Source organism: Maylandia zebra, linkage group LG1, assembly GCF_041146795.1.
Source record: "Maylandia zebra isolate NMK-2024a linkage group LG1, Mzebra_GT3a, whole genome shotgun sequence".
NCBI classification, from domain to species: Eukaryota; Metazoa; Chordata; class Actinopteri; order Cichliformes; family Cichlidae; genus Maylandia; species Maylandia zebra.
Genome location: NC_135167.1, coordinates 27,937,866 through 27,954,440, shown reverse-complemented (window position 1 = coordinate 27,954,440; position 16,575 = coordinate 27,937,866). Strand labels below are relative to the sequence as shown.

Below are 16,575 nucleotides of genomic sequence, written 5' to 3'. Positions count from 1 at the left end.
TGCAATCACACTCACAAAACAAAATAATAATAAGAGCGGTCCCATTTGTTCTCAAACAGGGCAAATGGAACTGCGTTCAAAGGCTTGAGTCCATCCGCCGCCTCCGTGTGGGGTGAGCTCGAACCGAGTAAACACTGATGAGGAAGGCCTGAATATACTTTCCGACGATCCTATTCTAGGAGGAGATTTAGAACATCAGAAGTCTAACAAGCTAATCCTTCTGGCATTGCTTAGCGCCCTGTGTGTGTGTGTGTGTGTGTGTGTGTGTGTGTGTGTGTGTGTGTGTGTGTGTGTGTGTGTGTGTGTGTGAGTGAGATTGTATCTGAACATATGCAGCAGGTAGGTTCTGTACAGCAGCTTTGCAAGCATATCATATGTGGACGGGCACGTGTGCTCAGATGCTCCTCCAGATGAGGAGATGCGACTTGGTGCGACTACAAAAAAAAATAAAAATAAAAAATACCCTCAAACCTACTTCCAGGAGATGTGCCATGTAAAATGGAAATTTAAAAAAATACACATACATATATTTAAACCCCAGATTTATCTAGACGTATCATGAACACAGCATGACGAATTTGAAAACATTGTTTTAACAAGAATAAATTATCGTTTATGAATTGGATGCCAAAATGCTGAGTCAGGCGCACGTCTCTCACTACCGTGTTATATCACCTCCTTTTCTTAACGGAACAGTCTGGAGCGTCTGTTGGGAGATTTGGTTTTTGTAATGTGTCACGAGCTTTCAGTGGGTGTTTAGCACCCAGACTCTCCAGAGCCACGCTGCTGGAATATGTGCAAAAAAGTGGTCTGGCCTTGTCTTGCTTAGACCTCCCTGCATGGCGGCAGATCTATAGGAAGCTTGTTTCTGTCACAGTTTCTCAGATGCCTACCTTGAAATTTTGAAATGATTTTGAAATGATGACTTGTGGATTGAAAAACTTTTTTCCTCTGGCAAAAACAAGCTTCCATAGATATGAGCGTCTTCGCTTCTGGTAGTAGCGAGTCTAAATTAACTATAGGTAGGAGTGGGAACGGTTGCCCTGTGATAAAGTGGCAACATATCTAGGATGTGTGTTGCCTTTTGACCTATGACCACCAGGACAGGCTAAGTTAATATTTACATTTCACACAGCACAGCAGCAGTCTTGGAAATGGGCTTGTAATGTACATCATAAGAACTGCATTTCAATAAATAAAAAGGCAGAAATGACACTTGCTGAACGCGGTTCAGTAAACATGAAAAGGTAAAAAGAAAAAAGCAACGAGGCTGCGGTAGTGTTTGTGTGCGTGGGCAAGCGTGTCCGAGACTTTGGGTAAACAGATTGCTCTTTAGATCTCCTGGTATGATGTCGTGGGGGCCGCGTAATTCTCCTCGCTGCTCCTGCAAACAAGAGGAAATTTAAAAAAAACATGTTACAGCCTTAACCTCAATTCGATTACAGACACATACTCTCTTTTACGCCTCACTCCTCTTCAGTGTAGGTAAGGATGTGAATATTGGACGAGGCTGACCAAGTCGCTGCCTCGTTCTCAATCACAGCTCAGAGCTCACATGTTCAGAAAAAGTGGGCCGATCAGTATAAAACATCAATGTCCTGAGATCCATCACAAGTGTTAACATTCGCTTTTACGACTACTGCAGCAACAGTGAAGCTGCTGAGAGTTTATTTAACTAGAGGCTGAAATATGAGAGGATGAACATCAAAAAAGGATGCAAAAAAGGTTTTATACCACAACTTTGAGGGTAAAAAGCGAAATGACCGCTAATGCGATGTGGCGGATTTCCTTCGACTTAGGATAAAATCAATCTTTTAAACCACAAATAACTTACTCTCAGTGTAGTTTGGCTTTCAATAACCCTCACAGAAACCTAACTGGTTCACCAGATTCCAGTTATGTTGTTATGTAGTTCAAATGTGTGGCGGCCATTAGATTACAGATTTCCTGAAAATATACATATAAACACACAAAGTTCTTAACAGATATATCACACCTCCATCTAATGTAAGCTTTATCCCACAGCTGTCCTACATTAAGAGTATCGGTAATTAAAAAAAACAACAAACATTTGTTTTTATTGACATTGTTTATGTTTCTGTAATGGTTATTCCACCAGTATGCACCAATCAAATGTATGTACTTTTAATTCAAACCTCTGGAGCTATTGAGACCGTTCTAACATGAGCTGCCTAGTTTTGAAAATTTCAGCGAGGGTGTCTGTAATCTCTTGAATGTTACTAACCTTACCGAATAGCACCTGCAGTTGAAAATACACTGAAGAGGTGAATACTTTCACTAAAACATGCAAACATAATTTTACAGATTAATCTGTGCTGTATTCCTAACTTGTTGTAATATAATAGCCACGGGTGCACAAATGATAGAAGGTCTTCAGAAGGGAGAACTGGGTCATTGGTTTAACTCAAGGGGGCTTGTGGTTCATTTCATCCCAGGCATTAAAGTCAAGCAGGCACGCTGCTCGTGTTTGCCCTAGCACTCTGTATAAACAAGGGAGTGCGCCTTTGTTTGCCTAAACACACTATAAGGCAGCCTTTTATGTGACTGAAGTCAGAAGCGGGACTAAACACAGAGCACAGATTTGACAAAGCCAGCAGGCGAACTCTGAAAGAGAAATTAAAAGCTGATGCATTTTGTAACACCAAACCACAGATTTAGAGTTAAAAGCACAGATCTGTGCTTAAAAATAGATTCATAGGAAATGCATGAGCTGAATAGAGTGTGTAATAATGAAATGAGAGACACAATTTTGCACTGTAATGTATGTAGGCAGTAAAGGTGGATATATATATATTAGGGGTGCAACGATATTCGTATCGATATTGAACCGTTCGATACAGTGCTTTCGGTTCGGTACGCATATGTATCGAACAATACAACATTTGTAATTTATTTTATCAATTTTCCTTCTGACGTTGCTGTCTGTGTTGAGCGCTCAGTGAATCTGCGTTCGACTACTCCGCCTAGGCTGCACTGTCGAGCGCAGATCCACTGAGCGCTCAACACAGACAGCATCGTCAGAAGGAAGAGCGCAGGGCAAGCTAGCGAGACAGAAGTTAAGCTCTCCTTTTAACATGGACCTCCCCCACCCTCATTCAGATCTGGCGTTTGGAATTATTTTGGTTTTCATGTGACGTATGACCCTGAAGGTAAGCGCGTCATGGACTAAAGTAAAACAGTATGTTGGATGTGCCATGCAATGCTCAATTACATTGGTGTGAACTAGTGTGTTAGCGCAGTTAGCTCGTTAACGTGTTGGCCGTCTAGCCCCATGCACGGGGCGATCGGCGGTAGCTCGTTAACGGAGATTTGCCGTGTTGTGGCGTTAAGGTCATTTCAACGAGATTAACCTGAAAGCACTAGTGGGAACACAACGAATATGACTGCACATTTACGCCGACATCATCCTAGTGCAAAGACAAAAACAACAAGCATGCTACTAACTTTAGCCGAGTCATTTAGACAGCTGTTAGCACGTGATTCTCCTTATGTGTTTAATATGCTGCTGAGAATATAGCCCAGAAGAAGCGGATAGTATAGCTTTTATTTTGGAAGGAGCCATTTCTCTGTAATAAACTCTCTTTTCCAAAGATGAGTGATTCCTCAATCAGAGGAATATCGCTAGCCCGACGTCCCGGGGCTAGCGATTTTTCCAGTCGGGCTACCAAAATCTATCTCTTCCCTGCCCGTCGGGCTATTGTAGGAAGGAAAAATATATGTCAATGCTTTTGCATTCTTTCAGAAATGTAGCTGGGTAATTATGTCATTGGCATCGGTGAGCCACTGTCAATATGTGACATATTGAAATCGCGTTTGAATTTGCGCTTGTTTTTTTGCTTTCACTTTGCAATCGCGTGAACGGTGTATAGAGAGCGACAGCACTGATCTGTGAGTGATGATAATTTGTGCACCAATTCCTCTGACATCGTCTTATTAATCGTTAGCTTACTATGCAAACATGACAAGTGAAATCTCCCGCAGCAAGCTTAAACATATGAGAGGTTGATCGCGCAGAGAATCGCTGAGCTTATGTGAGTGCGCGTGTAAAAGCAGCAGGATTTATATTTTAGTTCTGCTGAGCCAAATAAGACAGGTCGGGGTGAAGAAGTGACAGCCAAAGAAAAGCTTACCACAAAACGGAGAAGTTATGACAAATCAGACTATAAGGCAAAAAGAAAGTGCAGCTTCATGGTTTCATGGACAAAAGAATTTCTGTGGCTGCAATATGACGAGCTAAATAACCAGGGCTGCACATAAGTGGTCCGCAGGTGCGCATTCGCTGTCAAAATAAAAAACACGCACAAGGGTTAGGGTTAAATTTAAAAACTGTACTTTTGAGTTAAAATATATATTTATAATTTTAATAAATGACAAATTAAAAAGGCATGAACATTTTTTTTGTATCGAAAAAATATCGAACCGTGACACCAAAGTATCGAACCGAACCGAACCGTGAATTTTGTGTATCGTTGCACCCCTAATATATATATATATATATAGGAATGGTTATTTTTTCAAATGTAGTATCTACTTTGAGCTGTTCCCTTATTCACGAGGGGCTCAGTACATCGGGCAGATGCACACATTTAATTTGACAGATTTTGCTTTTTTCTTTTACACCGGATGCCCTTCATGACACAACTGCACCCCAAAGGACACATATCTCCTCCAGGGATCGAACTGGAGGATCTTTTGCTTGTTGGGCGAATGTGTGAACCAAATATTGAAGTTAAATACTAGATAGCGGGAGCAATATGACTCACAGCGTGACTCAGTCCTCCAAAGTGATAGTACCAACAAAGCCCGTTTCTCTATGAACGCTGTACGCCAGGCACTTACTGCTGCTTCACTACTGAGCAGACGCGACCGGCTTCTCTGCCTCAGCACGCAGAGGTAGGACGTGCGAGGGCAAGTCAGATCTCACACTAAATACCTGACTAGTACTGCAGAACGGCAAAAACCTGTACTCCTAGCTTCGATCTTCTCTCTGTGAGAACATTTTAAAAGGGCTTATTCATGCTGACTGGGATTTCTGACGAGCTCCCGCTGAGCTCAAAGAGAAGATGAGAGCGGTTCACTTCAGACGACGCTGCACTATAAGCCATTTCCGCAAATTCACTGCAGCCCTGAACTTTTCTGGACTGCGCCCATGTGAGAAAAGAGCAGGAAGCTGTCTGGAAAATTAAAAGCAAGTGTGCGAGCCCCTGCAGTGACATCTGTGTGGGGACACGTGAGAAGGTGAAACATTGGTCAATCGAGGTCAAAACACGCAAACATTATGCGGTTTTCTGTCTACTACGCTTGAAAAAAAATGACTTGGCATTTATGTCGTGTCATTGGTTGATACCAAACCAAGACACAGTATCAGTTTTTGCATCTGACCATGAGGCAAAGGTCAATCAGAACAAAGTCTGATTGGATGCAATGCTTAGAAGAAAGCACCAGTGTGAGAAGCAGCGGCCCAGAGCAAAAAACCTGAAATGAGCAATGGTGCTCACAAAAATAGTATGAAAGTGGTTACTTATCAGCACACATAAAAGAGGAAGCAGTTTGCTGGCTGTTGTTTAACACCTCACCTCACTTCTTCTTCTTCTTTCAGTCTGCGCGCAGCCTGCTTTGACTGTTTAATTTGCAAGTCCAGTCTGTGTAAGAAGTCTTTGGCTGACAGCTCCTCTGGCTGAGGCTGAGCAGGTCTGGAGTGCTCACGGGGCGGGGAAGGGGGCGGCGAGGGTCCCTCGATGTCCTGCGTGATAATACAAGGTGCGTCTGCCTCCTGGCAAGCCGTGTCACCATCCCCATCAGGAGACTCGAGAGACAGTCCATTAAATATGGAGCGCTTCTCTGACACCACGGGGATGTTGAGGCTGTTCCTCAGGAAGATGCAGTCATTGCTGAACAGCTTATTGGCTCTCTTGATCTGCTCCATCTGGAAGATGACAGCAAAAAAAAAAAAAAGAAAGAAAGAAAGAAAGAAAGAAAGAAAGAAAAAGAAATGTTAAAACTCTATTTAATCAATTCTGATGAAATTCTCACTACACACTTATTTTGATGGCACCCCTGCCTCTCATCTGAAAAGAAAATCATCTTATATCTGCGTATCTATATTTGATAGCAGTATTTTAAATACAATCACTGACCACATGGTTAGTTATACCTTGCTGGTACCGGTTTGAATCGCCTTTTGCCTTCAGGACTGACTTAATTCTTCATGGCACTGAAAACATTCCTCAGAGATTTTGATATTGACTTTAAAGCGTAGCATCATACAGTTGCCGTGGATTTATCGGCTGTACGTCAATAATGAGAATGCCCTGTTCCACCCCGTCAATATGATGCTCCGCTAGATTTAGATCTTGTGACTGTGGAGGCCATTTGAGTACAGGAAACTCACTGTCACGCTCAAGAAACCAATTTGAGATGACTTGAGCTTTGTGATCCTGCATAAAGCAGCGACAATACTCAGGTAGATGTGACATTCAATCTGATGTACCGTCCACAACCACTGGAGACAAGAGGGACATAACCTTTTGTGTTGTTTATGATCAATTCTGACCCTATCCACACATCTCAGCAGAAATCCAGACTATCTAAACTACAGCCAGGCTCTACCGCCTGGCTGTAGTTTAGATAGGCGGTAAAGCAGGTCATCTACTGATTGGAAGGTTGGTGGTTCGATTCCTGGCTTCCCCTAGTCTGCATGCCAAATATCCTTGGGCAAGATATTAACTCCAAATTGCTCTCCGATGCATCCATCGGAGTATGTGTGTGTGTGGATGTTACTTAGAAAGCACTTAGAAAAAATGTGCTTGTGCAAATGGGTGTGAATGCACAAGTTGTGCAAAGCACTTTGAGTGCTCAGAAGAGTAGAAAAAGCGCTATATAAGAACCAGTCCATTTACCATTGTTTGAAATCTTCTTTCATCCTATTTTGATGACCCTGTGGAAACTGTAGGCTTTGTTTCTTGTTCTTAGTTGACAGGAGTGGACCCCAATGTGGTCTTCTTCTGCTGCTGTAGGCCATCTGCTTCAAGATTCAACATGATGTGCACTCAAGATGCTCTTCTGCTTCTTCTTGAATGTAACAAGCAGTTATTTGAGTTAATGTTTCCTTCCTATCAGCTCGAAGACGTCAGGCCATTCTCCTCTGATCTCTAGCAGCAACGAGGCATTTTCTCCCTGAGGATTGACTCTCGCTCTCTGTCTCTTATTCTTCATTCTCTGTAAACCCCAGAGTTGTGTGGGAAAATCCCAGTAGATCAGCGGTTTCTGAAATACTCACAGCTGCCCATCCTGAACCAGCAACCATGAAATGTTCAAAGTAACTTCTATCATTCTTCTTCCCCTTTCTGATGCTCAGCAAGTCATCGTGACCATGTCTATATGTCGCAATGCACAGAGTTGCTGCCATGCGAGTGGCTAATTACACACTTGCTATAACCAGCAGCTGATGTATCAAATGAAGTGGCTGATGAGTGTATATGGTATTTATTTATTTTACACAAAAGCCAAGTCTTTAAACTTAAATATATTAGTAATATATTAGAGGAACACTTTCACTCCCTGAAGTCACAGCAGTCTGAACATCAGTCAGTTCTGTCAGCAGCCCTTCAAACAAAGTAAAACTTGTGTTTTACATTTGGGAACCAGTGAAGTGACTGGCAGGGTATTTTTCGGCTGTTTCAGAGGTCATTTCGGGTAAAAATGAACAAGAAACAAGAAGTGGTTAACTCACAGCAGGTAAATATCCTGCATGTGTGCGTGTATTGTTTTTTTTTTGTTTTGTTTTTTTATTAAGAGAATATAGCATTGCATGTGAAGCAGATTACTTATTCTAACCCTGGATAGGAATCATGCAGAGTCACTTCACAAACTGGACTTTTTGAGGAAACTTGAGATGTCGACACTCAGGTAGAGCCCATTTTTGACCAAGTGATCATCCTCACAGCAAGCTTGTCAAACTTTTGCTCTCACCCATCTGAACTCAGAGTGGAAACTCTGAACCCTCGAAGCAAATATTTCACGCCTCTTTCAAATTGGAATAATTTAGCTGCATTTGGGGGGTCCTCAGTACTGCCTGACGTTTACATTAGGAGTAAAAGCGAAAGTAAAATATGGAAGTGAGCTTTCTGTTCTCTCAAGGTGAACGGAAATAGTCCCCAGGTGTTCAGTCACAATGCAGAGAGTTTACGGACAACTTTCTGGGCTCGGATTTCTTAGTGCGTGACTTTTAGTAGAATCAGAGAGTGGAAAGTAAGAGAAAATGCCTTCCCTTGTGTCCGTTTCAGTGTTTGCTCCTCTTATCTGTCAGTGTGGTGTGTTTAATGCAATCTCTAGTTCCGTCAAGGTAAACATCAACGCATACACTGCTATCTATGGCCGAGAAGCGACCTTACCGTGACACCGTATTTGAGAGCAATCCCTTGCAGAGTATCGCTGTCTGTAACCCGATGCTCTATGTATTTCTCCCCCAGGGAGGCCGTGACGCTGGCTGTGCTGCCGTACGAGCGGATCTTGGTCCGGGCCAGACTCTGGGACAGTTCACTCTCTGACTCGGAACCGGACCTGGACCGAGGGAAGATGGGCTGGGCAAATCGTCCTCCTCCATCCCGCATCGGCAGGACGGGCGAGAACTCCGCCATCTTCTCTTGAATAAATAAACAGCCCGTTAGCCTCTGTTTGTTTTAACGCTCCAGCTCCGTCGCTTCAGTGAACTAAATCGCTGATTTAGGCGGCGGAGAGAGTCCCATCCCGGGTCATATGGAGCATGCAACCCCGGGGAAAACAGGCATGTTTAGGGGGGCACTACCACACAGCCCTCTTTTGTCATTGATCCGCTACATTGACGTATGAACGTACAGAACGCGTGCAGGGGCAGACTATAACACAATTTCCGGTTACTGCACTTTCAAAATAAGTGAAGCAGAACCGATTTAGGGCACGGGCTTTATCTGTTCGCTGTTGGTGTGAAAAATTACAAGCAATGACTGAAATATTTCTAAATAATAAGCTCACAAATAGGAGGAAATTAATTGACCAAAGTATCTTGTAATACAATGAGATAAAATTTAGATGTCCTATTTCGCCTGAAAGTGCTAATGTTTTCGTGGTCCTTCATTTCCTGTCCACAGACGTTATGTGAGAATTCCACTGGCAAAAAAGAGGAAGTTAGTAGTAGGCTATAATTTCCGTGGGATTTTTAAAAACATTACTGTAGACCTTTGGGCTTTTTTTTTGTGTGTGTGTGTGTGTGTGTGTGTGTGTGTGTGTGTGTGTGTGTGTGTGTGTGTGTGTGTTGGGGGGGGGGGGGGGGGGGTTCTTCTTTGTTTTTCTACATTACAAATTATACTATAAGAAATAAAGGACTTTATAATAGTTTTTTTTTTTTTTTTTAAAAACAACAACAGATAATGTGTGTGAATCCACTTGTTGCATTGTTTCAGAGTAAAAACCAGCAAATTTTATTGTGAATAGTGAAAAAAAGGAGCTTATCTGTTTTTAAACTGAGTACTAACAAGAAGATATCCACCACATTGGTTTTTGTTTTCTAACTTGGTAAATGGGCAGACAGTGGGGTGATGTCTTTGCCATTAAAAATTAGGTCTTTGTCATTATTCGTAGTAGTGGTATTACTATTATTAAATGTAGACATGTTTGTCAATTTCACCACTAAAATGAGGCCAAAAGCAAAGAGCAGTGCTTTTATCTCATCTTTTAGCTTCGTCTTGTAGAGGCCCAGGATAAGAATCTAGGTTTTGGCCTTCTGGGGGGATGGTGCATTTTTTTCCATTGCTGAAACTATGTGGGTATGTGCTGTTTGCACTTCTGTTTGTCAGCAAGAGTGTGCAAGAACTACTAGTGCAAATTTCATGGAACTTGTCTGGAGGTAATGCATGAGGAAAGAGGAAAAACGAATTACATTACATTACAAATCACTTTCTGAAAACTGGAAAAATACAGCACTGGCTTTGGTGAACGATGTGCTTTTAGTTAAAAAATATCAGCACAGACTGAGTTTTGATTGGTGGCATCAGTCATGCCCTGTACTAGAAAAAAAGACTGCACTAACTCACTTTTCTCATGTGTGTGTTTTGCATCAGGAGCAATGTTATTATAGTCAACTCAAAAACAGGCGTGGAGAGAAAAAACATTTGAATTAAAAGAAATACACTTGAACAATAAAACAAAATGGACTATAACTGAAACAGCACTTTACAAAACTAACTAACTAAATGAAGCAGAACATGTCTTTAGTTCTGGTCTCTAATCAGGTCATATTGCTCAAACCTGTCAACACATCCAGCACTAAGACTGAGATGTGCACATGACTGTGAATCATGCGCCTTCACAAACCTATTCTGAGCTTCTTTTTCTATACATATATGTCCCAAATTATATTAAAACATTAGAACTATAATATTACAGCTAATTAAAACTTAAGCGAAAGAGTGAACCATCATGGAAAAAATCATGGAAAATCCAAACAATAATAAAGCTGATGTGCTGAACACCAATGAGGACTGGAACAAAACTTTACACTGGGTGGGAACATTTGGCAGGTTTGTGTGACTACCAACCGCTGCATGTGACATCTGAGGAGGCTTCTGTGGGAGGGACATGGTCAACAGTCATATGACCGACCATCAATGATAGCAGCATATTTTCCATCATCGCTAGACAGTACGCGGTACAAAAGCATTCGAGGGATTTTCCCAGGCTTGGAAATAATCGGGTCTGCCAACAGAGGAGCTGGCTGTGTGTAGACAGAAATAAAACATTGCCATACTCCCTGCTATTCTGTTGATCTATGTTTTTGGAGACATGGAATGTAAATATGCCTATAAAGCACTCAGCTTCTGTTGTTTAAATGTGCTACAGGCTATAAATAAAAAGAATTTGGCAAACAGCACAAAAACACTCCGATATTTTTCATAGTGCTTTTTAATATTTGAAGTATTTTTTTTTTCATTTCAGTAATAATAATAATAAATGTAACACAATTCAGTGTCAATTGCGCTACATACTGAACTTAAAGGATTTAAACAAAGGATCGATCCTGTACCAATACCAGCGTTGGTATCAATTAGTCATTTCTGGTGTTTGTACAACCACAGTGAGAGCTTGGCTGGCAGACTGGTCAGACAGGTATTATATCATGTTATAACAGGCTTAATGTCAAAATGTGGGTAAACAATTGTGTTGCTAGGCAACATGGTGTGCTGCAGTAGTAGTTTTTACATTCATTTCCATCAGGTCAAAAAGACGTCCGTGGTGATTCAAAGGATAAATGGGCATAATTATTATTAATTTTTATCTCACACGGCCAAAGATTCAGTGTTGGATGAATGAGGCCATAGGAAAAGTCATGAAATATGAGTTACACTACAACCACCAAGGGGGTCAAATTAACCCAAAATGACCCCTTTGGTGGTTCTAGTGCAAGAACAGAATCTGACCCAAATGCTTTAGAGATGGGCGCATTTACATTCTAGATCTTCATAAAAACCCAGTTTTAATACACATGAAAAGCTGAAAGGTGTGTTTTTCTGTTTTATCTAATTACTGTGGAAAGTAAAAATCACAGGGATTTAGTGGTCATTAAAAATGTGTTCAGAATTTGCAAATTGATGATGATTCATTTCATAAGTCATGACACACTGCTGTCCCCTACATGCGCTACCTTTATATAAAAAAGTATCAGTATTGGTATTGGTATCAGCAATACAGGTACTGATTTAATTGGTATAAAAATATGCAATATTGCAATCGGGATGACTCCTGGGTGAGGCCAGGGGCCCCAGTCGGTGCTGCATGCAAGTAAAATATGTCAGTAGAAAGAGAATTAAACAGCCCAATAATGTGAAAGCCAATCTGTGGATGAACAGAAGTCTTCTCATTGTGCATTCATTCGCTGGAAGCCGGATGGAAAGTTTCACTGCATTCTGTCCCTGCTGTCTGTGCACGCCGTGTGGCTCATGGTTATTAAGAATCCAAAGATGCAGTGAAATCTGTTGTTTGTCCTTTATCCAGTTTCCATTTTGGTTAGTTAGTTTTCACTTATTAGTTGATACATGAGTGCCAAAATGTAACTTTCGGGAACGGTTAGCTACATTTTGGTTTAAATGCAGATGCTATAGCCTATGTTGCATTTCTATCAGGCCCGTCTTCTATGGAACAACTTTCCAGTTTGCATTCAAGAGACAGATGCCCTCTTTAGTCTTAAGATTAAGCTTAAAACTTTCCTTTTTGATGACGCTTATGGTTAGGGCTGGATCACGTGACCCTAAACCCTCCCTTAGTCCTGCTGCAATAGGCTACTTGGGGCTTCCCATTATGCACTTAGTGTCTGTTCTTTTCTTACTTCTTTTCACTCTCCATGTGTTTATACACTACTCTTTATTTAATCATTAGTTATCATTAATCTCTGGCTCTCGTCCACAGTCCTGTCTTTCTGTCTTTAGACTGCCATTTGGCTCATTGAATCTTTTCCCTTCATGACAGTATAAATATTTTCTTCTACTGCACTTTCCATGAAGTACTGCATGTATTGTCTAGACTACTGTCTGTCACACAAAATGCCCTAATAAAGTTTTACTGTTCTTTCCACTGTTTGTTGGAAGTGGAAAGCATGGATGGTGTAAACATTATTAGCATATTAAGTAATTTCAAGCTGTTGCTGTGTATATGTTATCTAACACAAAGGGTGCAGGTGCTAATCTGGGATGCACAGGATGTACCTCTGTAAAACCTAATTCACTGAGGAACAACAAGTGGATCGACGATCTCCCGATGATTAATTTATTCAATTAGCTTCTCTTGGTTAGAGACGATGCTGAGGTAATCTCACGGGCTGACATTTTCTAATGGAAATCATGTCATTAAACTTGGAGTACAAAGAGAGAGTGGGAAGTAGGAGCTCGGGGCATTCATTATTCATGTTGCTGTCGTTATGAGATCACACTTTTTTTTATTAAACGGCTCGTTGTTCAGGTCATATTTGCGCCACATCTTTCTCTGAGCACAAGCATATAGGAGGGAGAGACGTTTTTATTGTTTTTAATGGTTGTTTTGTTGCGGAAGTGAAAGCATCACAATTAAAATATAACCCACCTTTTAATCTAAATTGAGCTCTCGGGATTTACTGAGAGGTAAAAATAGCAATAGCAGATTGACATTGCCTGGCCTGCAGCAAGAATCGGATTGCATCACTTGCTTTTTTTGGGGGGGGGGGGGGGGGCGGACAAAGCAAACAAAGGCGACTAGAAAAAGAGGATGACAACCAATAGCAGTGGGTCATCTGTCACATCTGTAACCATGACAACAATGTCTGTAGCCGCCTTACAGTCTGAACCTTTCACAGCAACGTTACTCCTAAAGCGGTTTACCTGCAAGGAGGTTGGTGCCCCCACTACTTCCAGCACGTGGGTTCTAGTTTTAAGGTGGTGCGAGGGGCTGAAGTCAGTTTTACGTGTTAACTCATTAAGCCTCACTGCTGTCTCGCGTTCACCATCAAATGAAACGTTCCACAAAATACTGAGAACACGCTCCGCTTGAGACCCCTACAGGAGCACTTTGGATGATACCCAAAGAAGTGCATTTACTCTGACCCCTACTGGACCATTTTAAATATTGCACCAACGCCAAGTGCCATATATTTTCAACCACCAGGGGGTGTAAGTTAGTCACAAGAAAAGCCTACGACTTTTTGAAACCAAAAAGGGCGTCTGTGACCTCTGAACCCCTGCATATACACCTCTAATTCACTCTGCATTTCTTAGTAGAGTCTTTTCGTAATGAGATCTGTTTGGCTTGGTTTGATTTGATAATAAACAGGTTGTTTGGGAGGGTTTGGTGCCCCAAAAATCTCTAACAGACAGAGTGAAAGACAGTTTCAGAACCACAGTTCAAGTAAAAATGATATAGCACTCACACTGAGAAACACAAATAGCCAGGAGGGTGTGTTCCTACATACAGTGTCTGCACCATAGCCCTCTCAAACCTTTATTACAAACGACCCACTGGTTTATGGCACTGCTTATGATTAGTTTTCCACCCTGAACAGGAATTGCACTGGCAGTCTCCCTCGGCAGATTGTTCCTCACATTATGAGGATGACATAACTTCTATTTTTAACACGAAAGAGAAGGAATCTAAAAGTACACTGTTGCTGTGGCTGCAAAGCTGACATTTATGACAGGATGCACTTTTTATTTTTCATTAGAGCTATTTTTACATAAGTGTTAGTAGAGATGTAAAAACATTCTCTCCAACATCTCTTACATAACCTGATCTGTCTGCTCCACCTGGAGATAAGACAAGATATGGTTTGTTTCTTGTCAAACACGTACTCGCACATGTTACTTATTTCGTCTCACTTAGTTCACAGACTCTTAGTTATTACATAATCATGTCAGGTGGGTCAGGTATGAGCCCGTGTTGAAGGACAACATCAAAGCCCTCTTTGTTCTAGTTACATACAGTATCAATGCTTAACTTGCAATTAAGATTAAGAGGGCCTTTTAACCTGTTAGGAACTGAATATGGTGTACTCTAAAATAAACATAGTGGTAGGTAGCACTTTATTCAGTGTACCTATCTACAATAAGTTTGAAGTTTGTGAATGCAGTACAAGTGCCTTTCCTGTTCTCTCCTCTCCTTTGTAATCTGCAGGCCTTTGTTTAATGACTGCATAAGGTCAGAATGGATAAGGACTTCTGGGAGCTTTGTTCTGGGCTCGCAGGGCTAATTACAGTTCTCATTCTGGTGGAAAATCAAATTGACAACTGCAGGTGAACACACCTGTTTAAAGAGCAAACAACAGAGTGTGTTTGTGAAAGATGAGGAAGTCTGAGGTACAAAATATAAGCATGAAGTGAACACCACTCGTAATGTGCTATAATAGAGTGACATCCTTCAGTGTCCTGTGGAGAAGGTACGTGTACAGGCCTATCTTGAGTTTTCCAGTAAAAGAGAGGCTTGGGGAAAAGTGCTGTGGTCAGATTAAACCAAAATCAAGCTCTTCAGCATCAACTCCACCTGCCATGTTTGCAGGAAGAGTTAAGTATGACCAAAAGGGCATGGAGGTGGAAACAATATGCTTTGGGTCTGTTTTTCTGCTAAGCTTACGGAACAACTTCAGTAAAAATCTCCCTTTAAATCTTCGATGAGAACTTCCTTCCCTCAGCCAGAACACTGAAGATGGGTTATGAATGGGTCTTCCAGAATGACAATGAGCCAAAACATACCGCCAGTGCAAAACACGAGTGGCTAAAAAAGAAATGTGTTTTTATTTCTGTCTCCCTCAATTAAAATGAAACTATCATAAAAATCAAAGACTATTCATTTCTTTGAGTCAGCAAACTTACAAATTCAGGAGGAGGTCTAATAATTATTTCTCCCACTCTATATTTATATTCATTATAAGCTGCAAACTTTGCTTTATCAGGCTTTGTTAACCAATAATGAGTGTGACATGGAGTGATGCATACTGGAGTCAGATTTTGAACCAAGCTTGAGGTGACAGGTAACATCTGCTTTGGGGTTTTATGTTCATGGCTTGCCAGAAACTAATCCCTGTATTTTCTTGAAACTAAACAAAGGCGTTTTTTAAAGGCAGTACTCTCTGAACAGCCTGTGATAAAGACAGAGAACAGAAGCTGAGTTTTAGATGCTGTTTTTTCCACGTGCGGGGGCAGCACTTATTAATAGTTTTGGTCTGAGGGAAGATTTTTACTGTACTTACATAAGAGCACAACTGTACAGTTTACTTTCAGATTCAGATTCTGAGTTTGAAATAAAGCCTTCTGCTTTCAAACTAGACATGCCGTAAACCAGCTTATTCCCTCTATCCTCACATAGTGGAAACACTTAAGTCATCTCCCCCCCCCCCCCCGGCCACACTGGCAGTGCAGTTTTTTTCTGACAGCAGCTCACCGCAACACTCTGGCACAGGAAACTCAGAGAGGGATGGAGTCATGTACTAGCAGATTACATCATCTTTTGGGCATGTGCAAACAGTCTTAAAACTGGATCTTATTAAAGGGCGTATACCTCCACACCACCCAGAGTTCCTCCAAAACCAAAAGGCCCATCTGTCAGTCATTAAAAATACTCTTTGAACTTGAGATTTTGGCATGTCAGTTTTTAATCTGTGATTTAGTAGCAACACAGAGAGTTATGCAGTTTAGTAAATGTGGTATCCTTTTTTTGTGGTGATGGTGGGGGTGTGTGGGGGGGGGGGAGGGGGCTCTGTGATGTCAGGATATATTTTGGTTGATCTGCCAGAGTTTAAATTACTGACTTAAGTAATTTAGTTTGATGGCACATCTCAAAAATAGTTGCATGGGCTGCCCTGAAGACACTGGGCCAACCAGAGATGACTTGCTGACTTTGGTAATCCAATGACCTTTTCTCTGGTGCCATAATCAGGTCAATTTTCATGGTGCTGTACTTACAGACCACCGCATTTCACAAAAATTGGGTGGACTAAGATTCACTTGGACTCACTTGGTTAACAACAACAACAAAAAAAGATATCCAAAAGGTAGAGGTGACATC

General features: G+C 41.4%; 1 protein-coding gene across 1 annotated transcript; it reads right to left on the bottom strand.

Annotated features, from left to right (window-relative positions):
* Positions 1 to 442: 442 nt before the first annotated feature.
* lysmd2 (LysM, putative peptidoglycan-binding, domain containing 2) lies at positions 443 to 8,898 on the bottom strand. The gene is made up of 3 exons (XM_004543467.6): positions 8,415 to 8,898; positions 5,598 to 5,947; positions 443 to 1,384 (listed from the first exon to the last, which is right to left on the bottom strand). The coding sequence occupies exons 1-3, from the start codon at positions 8,658 to 8,660 to the stop codon at positions 1,333 to 1,335; spliced, it is 648 nt and encodes a 215-aa protein (XP_004543524.1). The 5' UTR covers positions 8,661 to 8,898; the 3' UTR covers positions 443 to 1,332.
* Between the last annotated feature and the right edge of the window lie 7,677 nt (positions 8,899 to 16,575).